The sequence below is a fragment of the Truncatella angustata genome (genome assembly GCF_020726525.1).
Source record: "Truncatella angustata strain MPI-SDFR-AT-0073 chromosome Unknown BKA67scaffold_2, whole genome shotgun sequence".
Lineage (NCBI taxonomy): Eukaryota > Fungi > Ascomycota > Sordariomycetes > Amphisphaeriales > Sporocadaceae > Truncatella > Truncatella angustata.
In genome coordinates this window covers 4,199,201-4,215,886 of record NW_025763382.1, presented here as the reverse complement: position 1 = coordinate 4,215,886, position 16,686 = coordinate 4,199,201, and the positions used below count along the sequence as shown (strand labels likewise).

Genomic DNA, 16,686 nt, shown 5'->3' with positions numbered 1-16,686 from the left:
ATTTGTCGGCACCGTTGATTAAGAATTTTGGAATTATTTGAAATGTTTCCCCATCGTTTGGGCTGGTTCTGCTTAGTGTGTATGGATTTTATGTTCGACCACGATCGGCTCGACTCTCCTGGCAACAGTGAAAGGGTCTTTCTTGTGCTTGCCTACTCCTTCAAAGACAGCCCCGATGTCGTGCAGATCAATGCCTTTGGCTGCATCAGCAGAGATTGATATGGTGAGCTCTATATGTGACTTTTTCTTCCCTTCCACCATCTCAGCTGTAAACCTGCGAGTATGTTAGAAGATTCACATAATCACATTCTAGACTCGAAACACACCTTATAGCTTTTTGTAGATGCGTAGCCGTTCGGGGCTCTGCAGGACAAACTTTAGTCAGAACGGATGCAACAGCACCGAAGTAGTCCGTCCAATAGTTTGCCTCCGTCGAATCAATAAATGTGAGCGCTCGAAGATTAGAGTATAACTGCCGATCGACTGGGCCTAAAGTTGAGCCCCATCGAGCACAGGCAGTGAGACCGAGAACAGCGCGTGCCAGATGAGTCAACCCTGGTGTACTTGGATCGCGCGTCACGGTCCGATGCAGTTCATAGGCGGCGTTAGCCTCGCTCGGCTCACCCAGATGCGACCAAATCTTGCCTACAAACAGCGGCCCGAGGCCTAAGTTGAAGACTGTGGGGATGTTGGATAGGTCTAGGCCATTGGGAACAGCTGATACCATGGTGTTTATGACAGATTGAATCACTTCATCGTTCATGGAATCACCTGGCTGGTGGAGAAGTTCGAGCGGTCTTGCTTCTCGAATGACACTGGGAAGTCTCATGAGCAAAGCACCCTCTCTGTTGCCCCCACTACAGAAGGTTACCGTTCGAATACGAGGTACTACCTCAATCAGTGCCTCGACCACAGTGGCAATGGCAGGGAATTGCTTTCGTCGTCTTTTGGACATGCCATGAATCTTGGCATCATAATTCTCGTTGACCTTGCGCATGACGTCTGTTTGCTTGAAAGATTTGCCGCTTACAGTATATGATCCAATAGCTGGAATAGGGTAAGGTTGGATTGGATCGTTGTGCATCAGCATGCTGCCATAACCTCGGAAGCCGCCTCCGCAAAGGTAGACATCAATTCCTTCGTGGTTGGCACCATCACTAAGAGCTTTCAAACTGGGAAACTCCTGTTGCAGCTTAACGAAAGCCCCTCGTAGGCCAGACTCGAGGTCGTGTTTCGCAGTTTTTCGCATGCCTGAATCATCATTGTCTAAGATATTGATCAGCCTGGCGGCGCCGAAAGGTAGACTCTTTCCAGTCTGTGATGCTGCGAACTCGTAGCCTTCCGTGGCCGAGTTCATGTAAGACATCTGTACCGAACCGCCGCCGAGGTCAAGAAATAGCCCGTTGACTTCCGCGAAACTACTTCGTGCACCCATAGCGCCGAACAAAGTCTCGACTTCTGGAGCAAGCACCTGTACCCTAAGGTAAGAGGCCTCCAGAATGGCATCTAGCATGGCATCGGCATTCTCCGCTCTTCGCATAGCCTCTGTTGCAAGGACGGATATATGCTCTTGCGGTACTCCATAGGCGTCTGCAATGGATTTGAATCGAGCCAGGGTGTGAGAAACCTGAGTGATTGTCTCCGTGGGAAACAACATAGGCCCACCTGCAGACGACGAGCTGAGTGCATCGAACAGCGAGATAGCTGCGCGCTCACGGTACAAGCAGTTCAGAAGACGTGCTCTCGGTGGTGACAGATCTGAGATGGAGAAACGAATACCGTTGCTTGGAAAAGTCAGATAATCTCTTGTCTACCAGAATCCCTCTGTGTGCGGTATCTATGAAACACAGACCTTCCCATATCAACCAATGCGTATAGATGGTTGGAGAGGTTGGGCTCCCATCGTGGCATTTTGGTCTGGAAGTTTTCCAAGGTGATGACATCTGTCGCAGACGCCATGGCGATTTGTGAGCAAGTGCAATCTAGCTAGACTCGTAACGAGTTGCAATGGACGTAGACGACTGTGCTTGAGACTGGTGAAATCTTGTGTGCATGACAACTGTGTGCGTCAATGAGGAATCTGAGAGCTGGCAACAGGAGGGTCATCGTCAGGCGCTGAAGTGGGAGCTGAACGCTGTAGGGTCTGTGGAGTTGCGTCATCGCACAAACTCTGAGTGGACAGCGGATACCGTGCGAAGCTTTTACCCTGGGCAATCATTCTGGCTGTCAAGCACTGCCTTATTTCCAGGAATTGGAAATGGCAAAAACAAGCTAGACTAGATTGCTACAACGAAGTTGAATTGTCGTTCAACTAGTTTCAACTTTGTATTAGTGCAGAGGTGGACAAAGTAATACAGTTGAGCAAGTGACTATTTGAGCTAAAGTCCTCCGTATGTTCCCTGATAAGTATCCATGCTTAAATTAGTACCCTGGGTTAGCAAGCTTAGCAAAGCACCTGTTCATACATGGGCCAAATTCAGTCTAGACCTGTATGATCAATTGACCTCTATCAAGGCCAAATACCTGACTGCATGTCCATGTTCTTGGTATCGTCCTTGCCCATGATCACGGACATATCATCCTGCCATCGAATATGCTCTGACGAGTTGGAGAAAGGCGCATGGCCACCGACATAGCCTTGCGCTGCTGCTCTCCTCAACGCAACGTTCCAAGCAAAACTACTCGCGCTAACCCCTGCCATCAGGTCAGCTTTGAGAAGCAGCTCAAAGTCAACCAAGGCCTGCTGGTCCCAACTCAGGCTGTCCAGGTATGAAAGCTCATCGGCCTCGAGAAGATCTCTCTTAGTGAGAACGGTGATGTTGAACTCGCGCGCACGCTCTGTAAATGCCGTAATGTTCTCCGGTGTTGCCCCTGATGCTAGATAGGCGATCCGATACGGCGATTGAATGACATAGTCCAGATAATACGCCGCTTGTTCCTCGTAAACAGGGAAATCGGTACCCCAGACGTCCTTCTCCGTCCGCAGGTGAAGGCCCACGAACCCATGGTAATCTTTGGGTTGCGGCTTTTGATCTGGTCGTGGCGTCTTGGCCCATTTTCTTTCCATGGAGTAGAGCGCTGATGCAGCAAGTTGTCTAACGTCATGTCGGAACCGCAATATGCGTCCGAAATTCGCGACGAAGCCTGGAGGGTCATATGATGTAGGCCAAACGTAAGTGTTTCTACCAACAATAACTTTGAATGGCCATGTTCGTGTTCTGGGGTTGGATTTCGCATCGATAAATTCTCTAAATTTCGTAATCCAGATTTGGGGAAACTCCATTAGCGACCCATTTACCTGGGTCATTCCAATGTCTGAGACGGAAATGGTGACTGGATTACCCATCGGGATGTTGTAAAGTTCGTCTAAAGACCACCTCAGCTTCATCTGTGGGCAAATTCTTGACAGCGTCCGGTTAAAGTATTGCTTGTCATAGAAAAAGTCGAAGAGTATACCCCGCGGAATTCCCTTTGTGTCTGGCACGACGATGGAAATGTCCTTGTCGCTACGCTTGATGATCTCGGGGATAATGAGTTCAGCTAGAATTCATCAGTTCAGTAACCATGAGAGTCGGGAGACAATAAAGCACTCACCTCCTGCTTCCATAGCAAATCTTATACAGTTGAGATGAGCATTTCTCACTTCGCCTATTCCCCCTGGTGGAGGTTCACATTGAAACAGAAGTCCCTTCGTCCATGTTGTGTTAGCACATAAAGCACTGATTGCGCTGCCATCTATGGGTCCTCCGACATCATCTTGGAGGAAGTCGTCAACAAAGCGTGCCTTTTCGCCCTTGAATGTCTGGAGCACCCGTCTATAATCTGATGTGGATAGGCCGAGATACGATATAGACCCAAAGAACATGGCTAGTGCTACCAAGACTTTGAGCAAACTAGAGACTCGCGTAGAGCTGAGCATCGTGAATCGTGTTTATGTTGTAGGAATCATTTCGTGATAACTTCCGACAGATGCTCAACAGACGAACAAAAGGATAAAGGATGCACGACGCGATTGGAAAAGGGTACCTTATTATGTGTCAACCGCCCTTTGCATGTCTTGCTCGTCTTTCCAGCTGAGTTTACATCATTGGTGTGGCTACACTAATGTCTCAAACTCAACACACGATTAGCGGAGGAGGCTACTGACAACACTCAATCAAAGTGGTCCCCAAGGATTTCCCAACTTCTGTATAGATGTCCTGGAGCGCATGCATATATAGACAAGATGAATTACGTATGTTCAAAGTTGTTGGCTGGCTAGCCGAGTAACTTTGAATCGTGCCTTGACAGGCCCATGTGAAGATTCACAGCTGATCTAATACCATCACAATACGCCAAAACCAACGCATCAGGTGTGATGAGAGTCTCACACAGCTCTGTCGACAATTTCGCCGTTCATTAGCGCAGTCTACCACGCCACCATTTACAGGCATATGGGAGATCAATCTTCTGCTCTTCGCTAGACGGTAGTAGCACAAGCATGATGTCCTAGTTCGACAAAACAGGATACCACACGCAAGCTGCTGCTGATAGACGGAGAGACCACAGCAGGTGCTACATCCCTGTGCGTTTTCATTGCTTCATACGGACATAATAGAGGCTTGGGCTCCGAAAGGATTGAAATATCTATCTAGCAAGAGCAACGAAGCTCCTGCGAAGTAGACAAGCGGGCTTGTATGTGGGTGTGGCGTGGCACTGGCGAATTATTGTCCGACCCAGGAACCAGGGCTATGTCTCAGACGAACTTCCACTGAAGCTAGTCACAGGCGATGTACAGACTGGCTTTGAGCACCCCAACTCCGATCATTTCATTCTGGTGTTAAAAGGGAGGGCAGGGGAAGACTTGTGTTAATAAGACAATAGATTGTATTCATAATATCTCAACTAGATACCAATTCTACATTACGGTGATTCTTGTGTCGTCTAGGCTACAGAGAAGTGATTTGTTTCGTGTGAACCCTGGACAATACATCGGGTTGGTACAGTACGCGCAACGGCTGGATGTTGTTATAACCGAATCAGTGATTGGAGCTTTCCACCATGCTACCTATGTATGTACCCCAAGAAGACGAGTGGAGAAAGAATGATCCACCTTTTGACGCGTTTAACTCGCGTAATTCTCGCGTTATCATTCCAAACACACATTCAGTCAACTACCAGGTAGGCTTCCAGTTGACACACAACTCCCACGTCCCCATTCTTTTTATGCTGGCGTGTAATCTTGCACAAGTTTCACGTTGCTACTACCGCCGTGATACCTTGGGAGAAGGCGGCAGAGAGGGGCAAACGCAAGGAAACAAGCGAGGTTAGTGAGAAATGAGACTCGACCCAACCCACAACCTGGATGGCTTTGGATATCTATACTAAGTAGCTTATGCTTCACACTATGTTTCTAAAGTTCGAAAATTCCAGGGTCTCATACTTTGTGACCTCTTCACTGACCTGACGGGCGGCAAAGAGTCAACGGCAGCTCGTCTCTCAGCCTCTCACTTTCCAGGCCGAGCAAAGCAATAGCTGCATGGTAGACCACATTAGTTCTGGTCTTCAACCAGGCCTCACTATTCCGTACAGGCCCACACATACTTGGCATGTCACAAGGAGGGTCACATCTAGTCACATAGTCACATATGTATACTTTTGGCTAAAAGCCGTCAACTACCTCAGAAACCCGTACTGTAGAATATTGTCGGCCCCTCCCATCTGCTTCTTTCGTGCGGTGGACCACTAGAATAAAGTATACTCCGGCGTCGATCTATGTTCACAACACAGGGTTCATTAGGCTCTAGAGTCTAGCTACAGTACATAGCGACTCCACGTAGTCCAGCGCTGTTCGCAGTTTCATGCTGCGAGCGCGCCTTGCTGCAGCAACAGTCCAAAACAACAGATCGGTCCAAAACAACGCAAGCAAAAGCCCAAAACATCGAGGGTTTGAAGCGAATAGTTCGCAACATCAGGACAGACTGGTCATAGAAACGCGCCGCTGTGAACACTTCCCAACAGTGGCTCTCACGCTTCCCTGACGCGTAAGTACAACCTATCTTTTGGTTCGCCTATGTGTTGGTTTCGCTGCGTCCCCTTTCGCACTGCGCACGCGCCGATCCATGTACATGCGCTGCTGTGTTCATCGTCGTTGGCTACCGCCCTGCAGCCGCTGTGCATGAGCAGGTGATAGTCGTCGCAAAACTAGCAGAGCACTTAAGTATGCCACTAGAATGCAGCCAGCATGGGGCAAGCACCACAGATTTCCAACGCTTCCTCCCCACTATCTTAAGGTATTCTGACCAGTCCTACCTCACCAAGCCGGGGGGGTGTATGGCTGGTCGAGATTTGTTGGCCCATGGTTCTGCCAGTCCAGACTGGAGAGTTGCAGTGAGGGTCCATAGCCAGCCCAACCTATGCCCAAGTGACCAGCCCCTAACATCTGCGCGCGCTTCAGTTATTGGGAACATACTCTTCACGGGCATCTGAACTGACCGCTCATGTGCAGCGGTGACTACAGATGCGCAGTGGGGTTCGACACATACGATGCCGCCAGTAGCTCAAAGGTCTAGCGTGACGACTCAGGGCTTCGTCCGGTCTTTGGTCTTGGTCTTGACGCAGCCAAACAATCCTAGCACACCCCCAAGCACAGCGCCACTTGACCGTCTTGGGTCAATTGGTAGTATGTCTATCTACTGGTATCCGTATACCCTGCTATGACCTGTGCCAACTCCACCTGGCTATTACCCTCTCTCTTTCGCTTCATTATTATCTCGCACCCATCTCCCGGCTTCATCTTTCCACCCTCTGTTCTCCGTTCCAAAGTTGCCCGGGCTTCCGTCGTCATTTGTTCCCTCCCCCTTCAGGTCGCATTCTGGTGGTGGTGGTCACCGTAGTGGGCAGCTTTCCCCCATCAATGCACTTACGGTGGGAGACTGTTACTAAGTAATGTGCTACTGTACGTCCTGCTAGCATATCCGCTGCGTCGATACCGCCAGTTAGAAGGCCTCTCAGCCCTCTCAACACAAGACGCCTTCCCTCTTTCAATATATTTCCTCACCTATCCAACAACGGCCACGATTTTTATGACATTTTCTTCTTCTTCTCTTTTGGACATCTACTGTATTTTCTTTGGCATCTAACTCGGACAATACTTGGGCAGACGGAGGGTAGTGCGCGTCGACCATCTGCGCTTGTTCCCTTGCCGCACAACTGCAGGGTATCAAGTTGCGACTAGGACTGCTGGATCCCAGGACCAGCCACCAGATTTCCAGGAACGCTGAACCCAAATCCTAGACATCTCCCCCCCCGCCGGCACGTCAAGTTTCAACCATCTTTTGTGCAAGTTGTGCTCAGACTCGAACTATTGCATTGCGCACAATCAGTCGCGACGATACCGATTGTTTAGATTATTTGCCTAGGCTTGCGCTTTACCGCGCGACAGACGCTTAGATCTGATATTCGATATTGGATCTTCGGGGCTACCACACGATTCCCTGCGCGCGACTTGATTTCCGCTGTGAATCGGAACTGGTTGCGACACAATGTCTGCGCTTCAATTCGCCGCAACGGCGCTTCCCAAGGGCTTTTGCAATGCAGCCAACCTGCCCAGGACTCCGGAACCTTTTAATGCAGGCGATGAACAGCTTCCATTCCCGCCGCGGCCACGCTTCAAGCTAAAGAAGCGCAATGCGTCGTCCCACCTGCATGCGCCGACCGAGCAGTTTCTTGCATCAGTGGCCGCTGCAGATGTGCCTATCCCCAGCGTGGAGGAACCGGACTTTGCGATCGCCGACTATGACCAAAATATGATGGCACATATTCCCGATTCAGATGACGATGGCTTGGATATTTACCATCACCTTCACTCGCGTGTCTTTTCACCACCAAAGACTCCGGCATTAGATTTTGCCCGGTCGCTACCAGTACCCAACTTTCCTGACTGGTCCACTGGATCGACATGGAGCGATTCCGATTTAGAGTCAAGTCCTGAGTACGAATCTAGTAGGCCATCTACGGCCTTCTCAACCCACACAGCCTCCTCACTCTTCAGCCACTTCTCGCATACTTCAGAAGATGGCGACTGCATCAGCCCCGACGTAGATAAGGGCGCATTCGATCTGTCTGCATTGCACGATGAAAACGCCGGCCACCTGTCCAGAAGGAAACCGAGAAGAGCGCCCTGGACCAAGGCGATGGACTCACATCTGTGGTCGACATATATGCTTTATCTACAAGACCCTAAAGTAACGCCTGTCAATCAGGGTAAGAGCTGTATCCCGCCAAACGGCGTTTGCGCTCGCGTGGCCCGCGAGGCCAAGCGCAGCTGGAGGGGTTCCAAGCAGAAACCCACCTATGTACAAAGTGGGAGCAATACTCCAAGAGCCGAGTCTTCCAATATCTACATGGATTGGCCTCACACATGCGCCGCTACACGAGCTCATCTGCGTGAATTGTGCAAGTTGAAAGCCGTATCCAATCACAGCCGTGCTCCTTACGTCTCTCCAACCCCAGCTCCCTTTAACAAAGCAGCTCACCGACGGTGGAATCGGCGATCTACTCCTGCACCCTCGCCTGCAACATTCTCCGCCCAGGATATGTCGATGTCTTTGACGTTGAGCACTTCTGAGGCAATGCAGCCCCAAGGCCCTATGGCTCTCTTGACAAGTTCTCAACCCGAGCCGCCTTTGGCGCCCTTGATCAAATTGGAATCTCCCGAAGCAGACCGCATGCGACTTGGATCTCCATTCTTGGCAAAGAGCTATGGCCCTAGTTCCTCCATTACACTTGCAGAGGGTGTCAATTTCGAACGACAGTCCCAAACCCTTGGCCCACAGAAATTCCTCAAGTCACCTGTTCGTTTGACACACTCAAGGTCTAGCACACAAAAACGAAGATCTATCAAAGGTCTCGAGGATCAGCCTCGCAAGCGTCGTCCGAGTATAGCTGCTGCGCTCTGGGGCCCGCCAGCAGAGGCTGCGGCCAGCACAAAGAACACTGTCTTCAGCTCGACAAACTTTTCGGAGAATGACAAACTTTTCGTTCCCAGAACAAACGTCGCAGATCCTTTCTACCCTACGAGCGTGTTGGATCATGCCACAAACTTACATGCCTCACCGCCTTCACCAAAAACATCAATTCCTACCAGACTGGGCTCTCCTTTTTCTTCTTCGCAGACTAGCCATTCCTTTCCAAACAGGCTCTCTCAGCCTACCAATTTCAACCTCTCTGCACTACGACGACCTTTCGCAACAGTACAGCAGACCTCAGACTCTGGACGTGATGCTTCGCCAACTCGTTCCAGTCTGTCAACACGTTTGGCCTATATTGATCAACGACTCAAGGAGTTGAGGAACCGCAACAATCACCGCAGATCCCAATCACCAGCTGCATAAGCATTCCACCACTCGCCCAAACACACTCTGCCCGAAGTTTTTCTTTCTACTACAATTCCTTCTGTACATTGTACGTGGTACTCCACCGTACTGTGGATACTTTCAACTTTCGCCTAATCTTGCTGGCGCCATACACGCTTGCAAATACTAGACCACTCATCATCAAACGACCACTCGGAACATCGCAATGCTCCATATAATGGAAGGTTGCATGTCCCAACTTGGTCATTTTTCTTTTCTACTACACATTGAATGATGCTCTAGAAGACGTTTTAGCTTGGAGTGCCTTCAAGATTTGCAAAACTTCGTTAGGACTACTGCAGGAAGATCTTTTTGTTTTACAGGACCATGAGGATATGAAACGACGCGACGATTGGAGCATGACACGGCCGTTGCCCGGATCACAGTCACGACTTGAATTCACCAGCATGCCAGCAAATGGCGAGGATAAACCGGCGTTCCTAGGCCATGACTTGAAGAGGAGCCTTACCCATGATTTAACGATACAACGTGTGCATAGGCATCTGCGCAGCTCAAATGATGTATGACAGATTGGAATGTCAATACAATGAACAATTAATGATAAATCCCACCTATCCCATTAGACATTTGAAGTGATGACACGCCTATGTGCACTCTTTTATTCCCAGGTGAAGGGATGATGAATCAAGGAAGGCATGTGGAACTGCTGTCACAACCTCTCTTGTTACCCGTTAACCGCATCATCCCCTACAAGTCCTTGACTTTCACCCGCAACAATACTTTCGACCTCTCGCCTCGTCATGAGCTCATGCACCTCGTCCAGCTGTACTGAAGCACTTTGCCATGCGCTTATCAGGTGCATTTGTCTGTGTAAACTCTCCCGCCAGAAACGCTCATCCAGCTGAGCCCCTTGCATTCTCTGAAATCCTTTCAGAGGGAAATTATAGGACAAATGCAGTTGAAGCAGCCGCGGGTTTTCTTGTAATGCTAGAATCGCCTGCGAGAGACATTGCTGGTGATATGCGATCGAAGCCCCAACAAATCCGATGCATGATCCGAACAGGAAGCCGATAGACCCAGAGCCAGTGAGGAAACCCAGCGTTGCTGCTAGCGAAAGCCCTACCACTGCCTATGTCAAGAGTGAGGAGATGGTTTGTGGCGTGAAAGAAGCCGATACGCACAGCTGTAGATGATGCCACTATCAAAGACCGGAACATCTGTAAACCGCGGCCACTACTCGTCAAGATAGTTGAGCGATTGGTTTTTATGATTGCTATGATCTGCATCTTTACCTTGGTGTCCCCCAACTGCCAATTGTTCTGAGGAGCTGTGTTACACCGGTGACACCGCTTGATTCATTTTCAACCTGCTCAAATCGTTATTATCAGTTTGCCCTGTCCACCAGGATACAGTCACCTACGCTCGACATGGCTAACAACAGCTCGCACCATCAATCATACTAGTCGGCATGTATAGGTCTCTGTGAAATGAGCTCGAAAGAAGAGGTTAGGAAACAACGAAATAGTTAGAAGACCATCCTGATTTGTTTATTTTCCGAAGAGTCTAATCTACAAAGGCGTAGGTCGCGGCTGCTAAGCAACCTACGTACAATAAGATTTGCACGGGGTTTGAGCCTGGGATGCGCTACTGTTTCAATTTGGAGCTGCAATGAACTGAGAACATTGATGGATGTTTGAACTGCGCTGCTCAACCTATATTTTAACTACAAAATTGAATAAAATAAACAAAGAAGAATCATGTTAATGCTCGACTATTCAAACAACAGTCTTCACAAATAGGCTGTGCCAGCGCGCCAATGCCTTCAAATGACGCTATATTTGTCCGCGACAGCATGACACGTCTTTTATCAGTTCTCAGAGTCTGAATACGAACGGCTTGCAGCATCACGAGGCCAAAAGGTTCACAATGACTCAATTAAAGCATTCGTCATGACGTGCACGCTTAATGCTGCTTCTCAAGTGCTGGCCTTACCTGACTCTTTCCTAGCGATCGAAACTACCCTCCTATTACCCCTCCGACCGTACCCCGCGATGGACCCTTCCTTGTGTGTGTCTAGCTACCTAACTCAGCAGGCCAGTTGTACCCATATAAAGACCCATCGGCTCCCTCCGGAGATACAGGAGACCTTTGCTATTGATTAGGCGCGCGAGGCCATTACAGAGGCTTGTCTATCGAGGCCTATAAGCTATTTCACAGTGATTTACAATGGGTTCTATCGACTCAATGCCGAACGACGTAGGCCGTGATGGCCATGAAGAATTAACGGTCCTGGTCACCGGTTTTGGGGTATGTAATTACTCAACCGTCTCGTTCCGTCCCAGTAAGCGCACGTGTGCCGCAGTACCTGACTTGCCTCTTCCGCTGTTATGCACTGTCTCAAATTTCGCAAATCTGCGTCGACAATTGAGTTCGAACATGCTGGCTGTTCAAAGTGCTAATATGCAGCGTTTTTTGTGACGGTAGCCCTTCAAGGATGGATATCCAGTCAACCCGTCTTGGGAAATCGCCTCGTCGCTTCCCCAGTACCTGCCATGGGATAGGGTGAAGGATCCCTCTCACCGGACCTCTACCAAGATGCCCAGGGTACGGCTGCTTGTCCATCCGCAGCCCGTGAGGGTGAATTATGAAACGGTACGAGAGCTTGTGCCGACACTTTGGGACTATCCGCAGCAGAAGGTCGATCTGGCGCTACACATCGGCATGGCTGGGCCAGCCGCTCGATATTCTATTGAGCACAGGGCACATCGGGATGGGTACAAGCATAAAGACGTCGACGGAAATCTCCTGGAGGACGACAAGAGGAGAGAGCGGGAAGGCGATAAGTGGATCTGGCATGGTGCACCAGAGGAGCTCTTGACAGATCTTGATATCGATGATATTTACGGGAAGTGGGTTGATAGAAGTCCGGTAAGCCAACACCCCCTGAATCTCCTCATATCATGAGCATCAAAACCATCGATGCTTATTTTATTGAACATGTGTATACAGATCTACGGCAAGGATGGCCCAGAACTCCGGATATCTGAAGACCCCGGCCGTTATCTATGTGATTTCATTTACTTCTCAAGTCTTGCACACCTGTATAAACAGAACCGACCCCGGAAAGTGCTCTTTTTGCACGTTCCGGCTCAAGGCACGTCGGAGTTCGTGAAGCAAGGTACTGAACTTGCGACACAGTTACTCAGATCAATGGTTGAGAGCGAGGTTGAGAATAGGGAAGAAAAGCTTCAAACATCGTGATCTGAACTTTGGCAGATGAAACGCGGCTCGCTTGGGGTACGCATGCATGTGGTCAAGAACACCTTGATGGCAGATTTAAGTGGTAGTGGTTGTATAAAGAAGCCTAACAAACTTTGTACGATTATAAGTTACTATAAATCCCCCTTGAATAAATGCGTCGACACACAAGAGAGCGACATGATGAATTTGTACAGTTGGAGACAATTCGCTGTTCACATGTGATAATTTAACCTAGATTAGTCCCATTTCATAGGTGCCCGAGTTGCGGCGACGCCACTGTAGAATAGCAACTAATCAATCGGCGATATCGGGGAGCAAGATTGTGCTCGCCGAACTCCCAACTGCCAGGCGATGAAGAAATAAGTCGGCGATTGATAGTGAAGACATCTCCACGAACTCCTCGGGAAAAAATTCAAGTTATATATAAACTCTTGACCCCGCGTGGACACAACAGCCTCGCCTTATTTTCATAATCTTCACCAGATATCAATCAGTCCGTCCAATCAGAACCGGCAACGTAAACCGCAAACATGTGTATGAGAGTCAATTGCAACACCTGCAGTACTGCGCATTCCTCGACGTTCCATTTCTTTCCATAGCCACTGACACACTCTGCAGAGAAAGCTACCTGGTATGGCTGTGGTGCTCATATCCCTAGCGTCTTGGACAACGTCTCGCAGGATGAGTGGTGCACATGTGAGCCCAAGGTTGAGATGAATGGAAAAAAGTACCCACCAAAAGCGAAATAGGGATTACCCGAGTCAATGCCATGGATTTGGTAGGGATAGTACGTTGGCTCATTTTGGTTTGGGAGAGATGTATAGGCATGATGTCTGTGGTAAGGCGACCGACAGAGAAGGCAGAAAACGTTTGCGAGTCCCATTCGGCGACAGCAGTAATACAGTATCGAGTTTGTCTTGATAGTTCATTCAGTCATGGTCTTCATACACTTTAACTTGTTGCACTCCTGACACGTTGAGTGCCATGCCTCCTGTCATCAATCCTGTGCAACCACGCTCCGACACTCAGGATTCACGAATCCTTCTCTCCCACCACCTTCTCGTCAGCACACCCCTCATATTTTTTGACCCTTCTTCCACTCAGCACGGTGGTATTGGATCGGCCATTTGACCTCAACGCCCAGCTGATGAGCCACGCGTAGCGGGAACTCAGGCTCCCGCAAATGCTGGCGAGCTATGAGAACCAGGTCAGCTTGCGTTTTTTGACCACCCTCCTGTTCAACCTCAATTTGGCCAACGCTTGCCCTCCTGTTCTTTCCGTTCGTATCTTCCTGTACGATAGACCGAGCCATCTCCGCTTCAGTAATCATGCCCACAGCACCGATGAAGAGGTCGAGCCCTTCCTTCTTAAGTTCATCTCTGATCTGGCCGGCGAGGTTAACTTGGTAATAAGGATTAATCTGGATCTTCTGTTGCGCATTGTTGCCGCCCGAGCTGACGTCTAGCAAATCGATGCCAGCGGAAGGAAGGAGCTTTGCAAGTCTGATACTGTCCTCGAGAGTCCAGCTAGGCTCGTTGTTCCATTCCATCCATTCCGTGGCAGAGATACGCAGGAAGAGGGGCGTTGACTCAGGGATCACGCTCCTGATTGCCTCAATGATATCGAACAACAAACGCGTTCGGTTCTCAAAGCTTCCTCCATACTCATCAGTGCGCTTGTTAGACAGCGGCGACAAAAATTCGCTGATCAAATATCCATGAGCGCCGTGGATTTCGATGACATCAAACCCAGCCTTAATAGCTCGCACGGCAGCGTCTTTGAAGGCAAGCACTAGTGTTTTGATGTCGTCTTTGGTCATTTCCTTCGGGTCAGGGAACTCTTCAGCGAACTTGATGGCACTGGGGGCCCAGATATTGTCCGGCCATCCGTTCTGCTCAGGCGGTGCTACTAAACTGCCTCCGCCGTGTCTCGGCGCAATCCATGGGGCAACAGTGCTTGCCTTCCGTCCGGCATGAGATAGCTGGATACCCGTTTTTTGACCCTGGGAGTGCGCAAAAGTGTTGAACCTCTTGAAAGGCTCGATGTGACTGTCCTTCCAGATTCCTGCATCCTCCGGAGTGATGCGGCCATTAGGTGTTACTCCAGAAGCCTCAACAATTGTCAATGCGGTCCCTCGTATAACATATTGTGACAAATGAGCAAAGTGCCAATCCGTGTGGTGCCCATCCTCGGCACTGTTGTATCACCGAGAAAATTGTCAGCAAGTGTAATCATGTTGCAGCCAGGGCAATGCTCCCTGAAACTTGTACTGTTCACAACGCCCGGCCTCATTCGCGGAGAGGCTAAAGCAGCGGCTGAGGAAAGTCGGGCAACATTTGCACATACCTGTACTGGCACATGGGCGACACAACGAAGCGGTTGTGCAGTGTAAGACCCCGAATCTTGAGAGGCTGGAACAATGTCGGCGCCGTCTCTGGGTTCAAAGCACTGCCGGCGGGCGGCTCCTGCGCTGGAGTGAAATACGGTGTATTCTTGGCCGGGACATTCTCTAGTGACTTTGACATAATTATAGTGATGAGAAGCCAATCAAGACGCAATTGACGAACGGCACGGGACCTTCCGTAGATCGAGATCAACTATGCTGTGCTCAGGGCGGGTAGATTCGGCTTGGCGTGCCTGAGTGAGATGAATGAGGGGGACGTGCAGTGGACTAGATGAGGGGTATGGGACTCGGGGGTTGAGACAAATATATTTGTTATACGAGGTCAATTATCCTAATTGATACTGAAAAGAGGCCTGATAACGGTGACGTGAGGAGGAGGCAGGCCTATTTTATATCTCTTAATTCCCTTGCTAGGTGGCAGGCGTTTATATCTCCGCCTGCACCGGGTATTCGATTCCATTGATAAAGCAGTGACTATGCAATTCGCTGATTAATGCATACTTGCCGAACGAGTTGATAGGCTTCTGCACGGATGGTGCAATCAACCACGGCTATTTGCCGGCGTCTACCTATTATGTCGGTGATACGAAGAGGAAGCCCGCAGCGTGAATGCTGACGTCGAGAGCCAACAAGTCTAGCCATCGACGGCGTGTCTTTGACCCAACACCAATGATTACGTCGTCAAATCTCTTAGTGCCCACCGGACCGCACCGACAGATCACTCGAACGATCTAATGTCCTTGTCGATACGCTATGTTTGTTTATATGCCGCTTGGTTGTTGATTCACGTTGTTTGTCAACACAGCTTATTTGTTTATACATCTTGTTTTTGTACGGTCCCTTTTAGACCTCAGACCAGACCCGCTTGTCTGCAGAATTACTACACGAACAACACTCGTACCGCGGCGGTGGATCATAACCACGGACTTCGTTTTGCTGAATCTGACGGACTAACTTAGTAATGACACGGATTTTGACAAACTGGCCGCATATATATGATCGCTATCACAGTGTCAATGCCACCGTAGCCGATGCAACGGCTTTTGCCTGCCTTCAGCTCCAGCAACTGAAAATGCACCCATGGTCTTGAGTTTGACGTTTTGTGATGGCGAAACATCTTGAATCCCCAGGCCTCATGGGTACCTTTTTCAGCTTCTTATGCCCATGATCTGCCAGGATCGACGTGAAACAACGCGTGGGAAGAGAGCACAAGATCCCCCTCCCTCCCAAACCTGCAAAAGTTGAGATGATAAACAACGATCTGAGTTTTCCCATGTTCAATGCGTCGCATCCCACCTGAAGCTCGACTTCTTCGTGTTCGTCCGATCTGGTGAGGGCGAAGCCCACACTGAAATTTAAGATAGCCAGAGTTAAGCCCCGACCTTGCCTATACTACACAAGTCATGTGCACGCTGTTCTAATTTGACAGCTGCAGTGCAAGGACGCGCACGATGGTTCAGTGCTACATACGGATCCGTACTATCTCTCCGCCAGTTTGGAGTAATCAGCCACGAAATTATTGCATTCGGAGTCCAAGTAGTATTCCCAAGACGCTCAACCAATCACCAAACAAGTGCCCCCTACCCATCAATTTCAACCAGCTCTTTTTTCATCCGAACCCCAGGATCCTAGCACCCGCATATCGTCCGAGTTTCACCACCTCTT

General features: G+C 49.5%; 5 protein-coding genes across 5 annotated transcripts; 2 read left to right on the top strand and 3 right to left on the bottom strand.

Annotated features, from left to right (window-relative positions):
* Positions 1–72: 72 nt before the first annotated feature.
* On the bottom strand, positions 73–1,959 carry BKA67DRAFT_532691 (Ppx/GppA phosphatase family-domain-containing protein; the record flags this gene model as incomplete). The annotated part of the gene is made up of 3 exons (XM_046099569.1): positions 73–274; positions 327–1,784; positions 1,853–1,959. The coding sequence occupies 3 exons, from the start codon at positions 1,957–1,959 to the stop codon at positions 73–75; spliced, it is 1,767 nt and encodes a 588-aa protein (XP_045961717.1).
* Positions 1,960–2,509: 550 nt separating this feature from the next.
* BKA67DRAFT_532690 (uncharacterized protein) lies at positions 2,510–3,919 on the bottom strand (the record flags this gene model as incomplete). The annotated part of the gene is made up of 2 exons (XM_046099568.1): positions 2,510–3,540; positions 3,595–3,919. The coding sequence occupies 2 exons, from the start codon at positions 3,917–3,919 to the stop codon at positions 2,510–2,512; spliced, it is 1,356 nt and encodes a 451-aa protein (XP_045961716.1).
* A 3,306-nt stretch (positions 3,920–7,225) lies between these two features.
* Positions 7,226–9,552, top strand: BKA67DRAFT_189667 (uncharacterized protein). Its single transcript, XM_046095344.1, has one exon. It carries the CDS (start codon positions 7,524–7,526, stop codon positions 9,372–9,374), a length of 1,851 nt encoding a protein of 616 aa, XP_045961715.1. The 5' UTR covers positions 7,226–7,523; the 3' UTR covers positions 9,375–9,552.
* Positions 9,553–11,582: 2,030 nt separating this feature from the next.
* On the top strand, positions 11,583–13,366 carry BKA67DRAFT_590955 (uncharacterized protein; the record flags this gene model as incomplete). Its single annotated transcript, XM_046104650.1, has 5 exons — positions 11,583–11,663; positions 11,841–12,284; positions 12,378–12,613; positions 12,698–12,699; positions 13,236–13,366. The coding sequence occupies 5 exons, from the start codon at positions 11,583–11,585 to the stop codon at positions 13,364–13,366; spliced, it is 894 nt and encodes a 297-aa protein (XP_045961714.1).
* A 326-nt stretch (positions 13,367–13,692) lies between these two features.
* Positions 13,693–15,142, bottom strand: BKA67DRAFT_514540 (uncharacterized protein; the record flags this gene model as incomplete). The annotated part of the gene is made up of 3 exons (XM_046097654.1): positions 13,693–13,860; positions 13,915–14,812; positions 14,964–15,142. 3 exons carry the CDS (start codon positions 15,140–15,142, stop codon positions 13,693–13,695), a joined length of 1,245 nt encoding a protein of 414 aa, XP_045961713.1.
* Between the last annotated feature and the right edge of the window lie 1,544 nt (positions 15,143–16,686).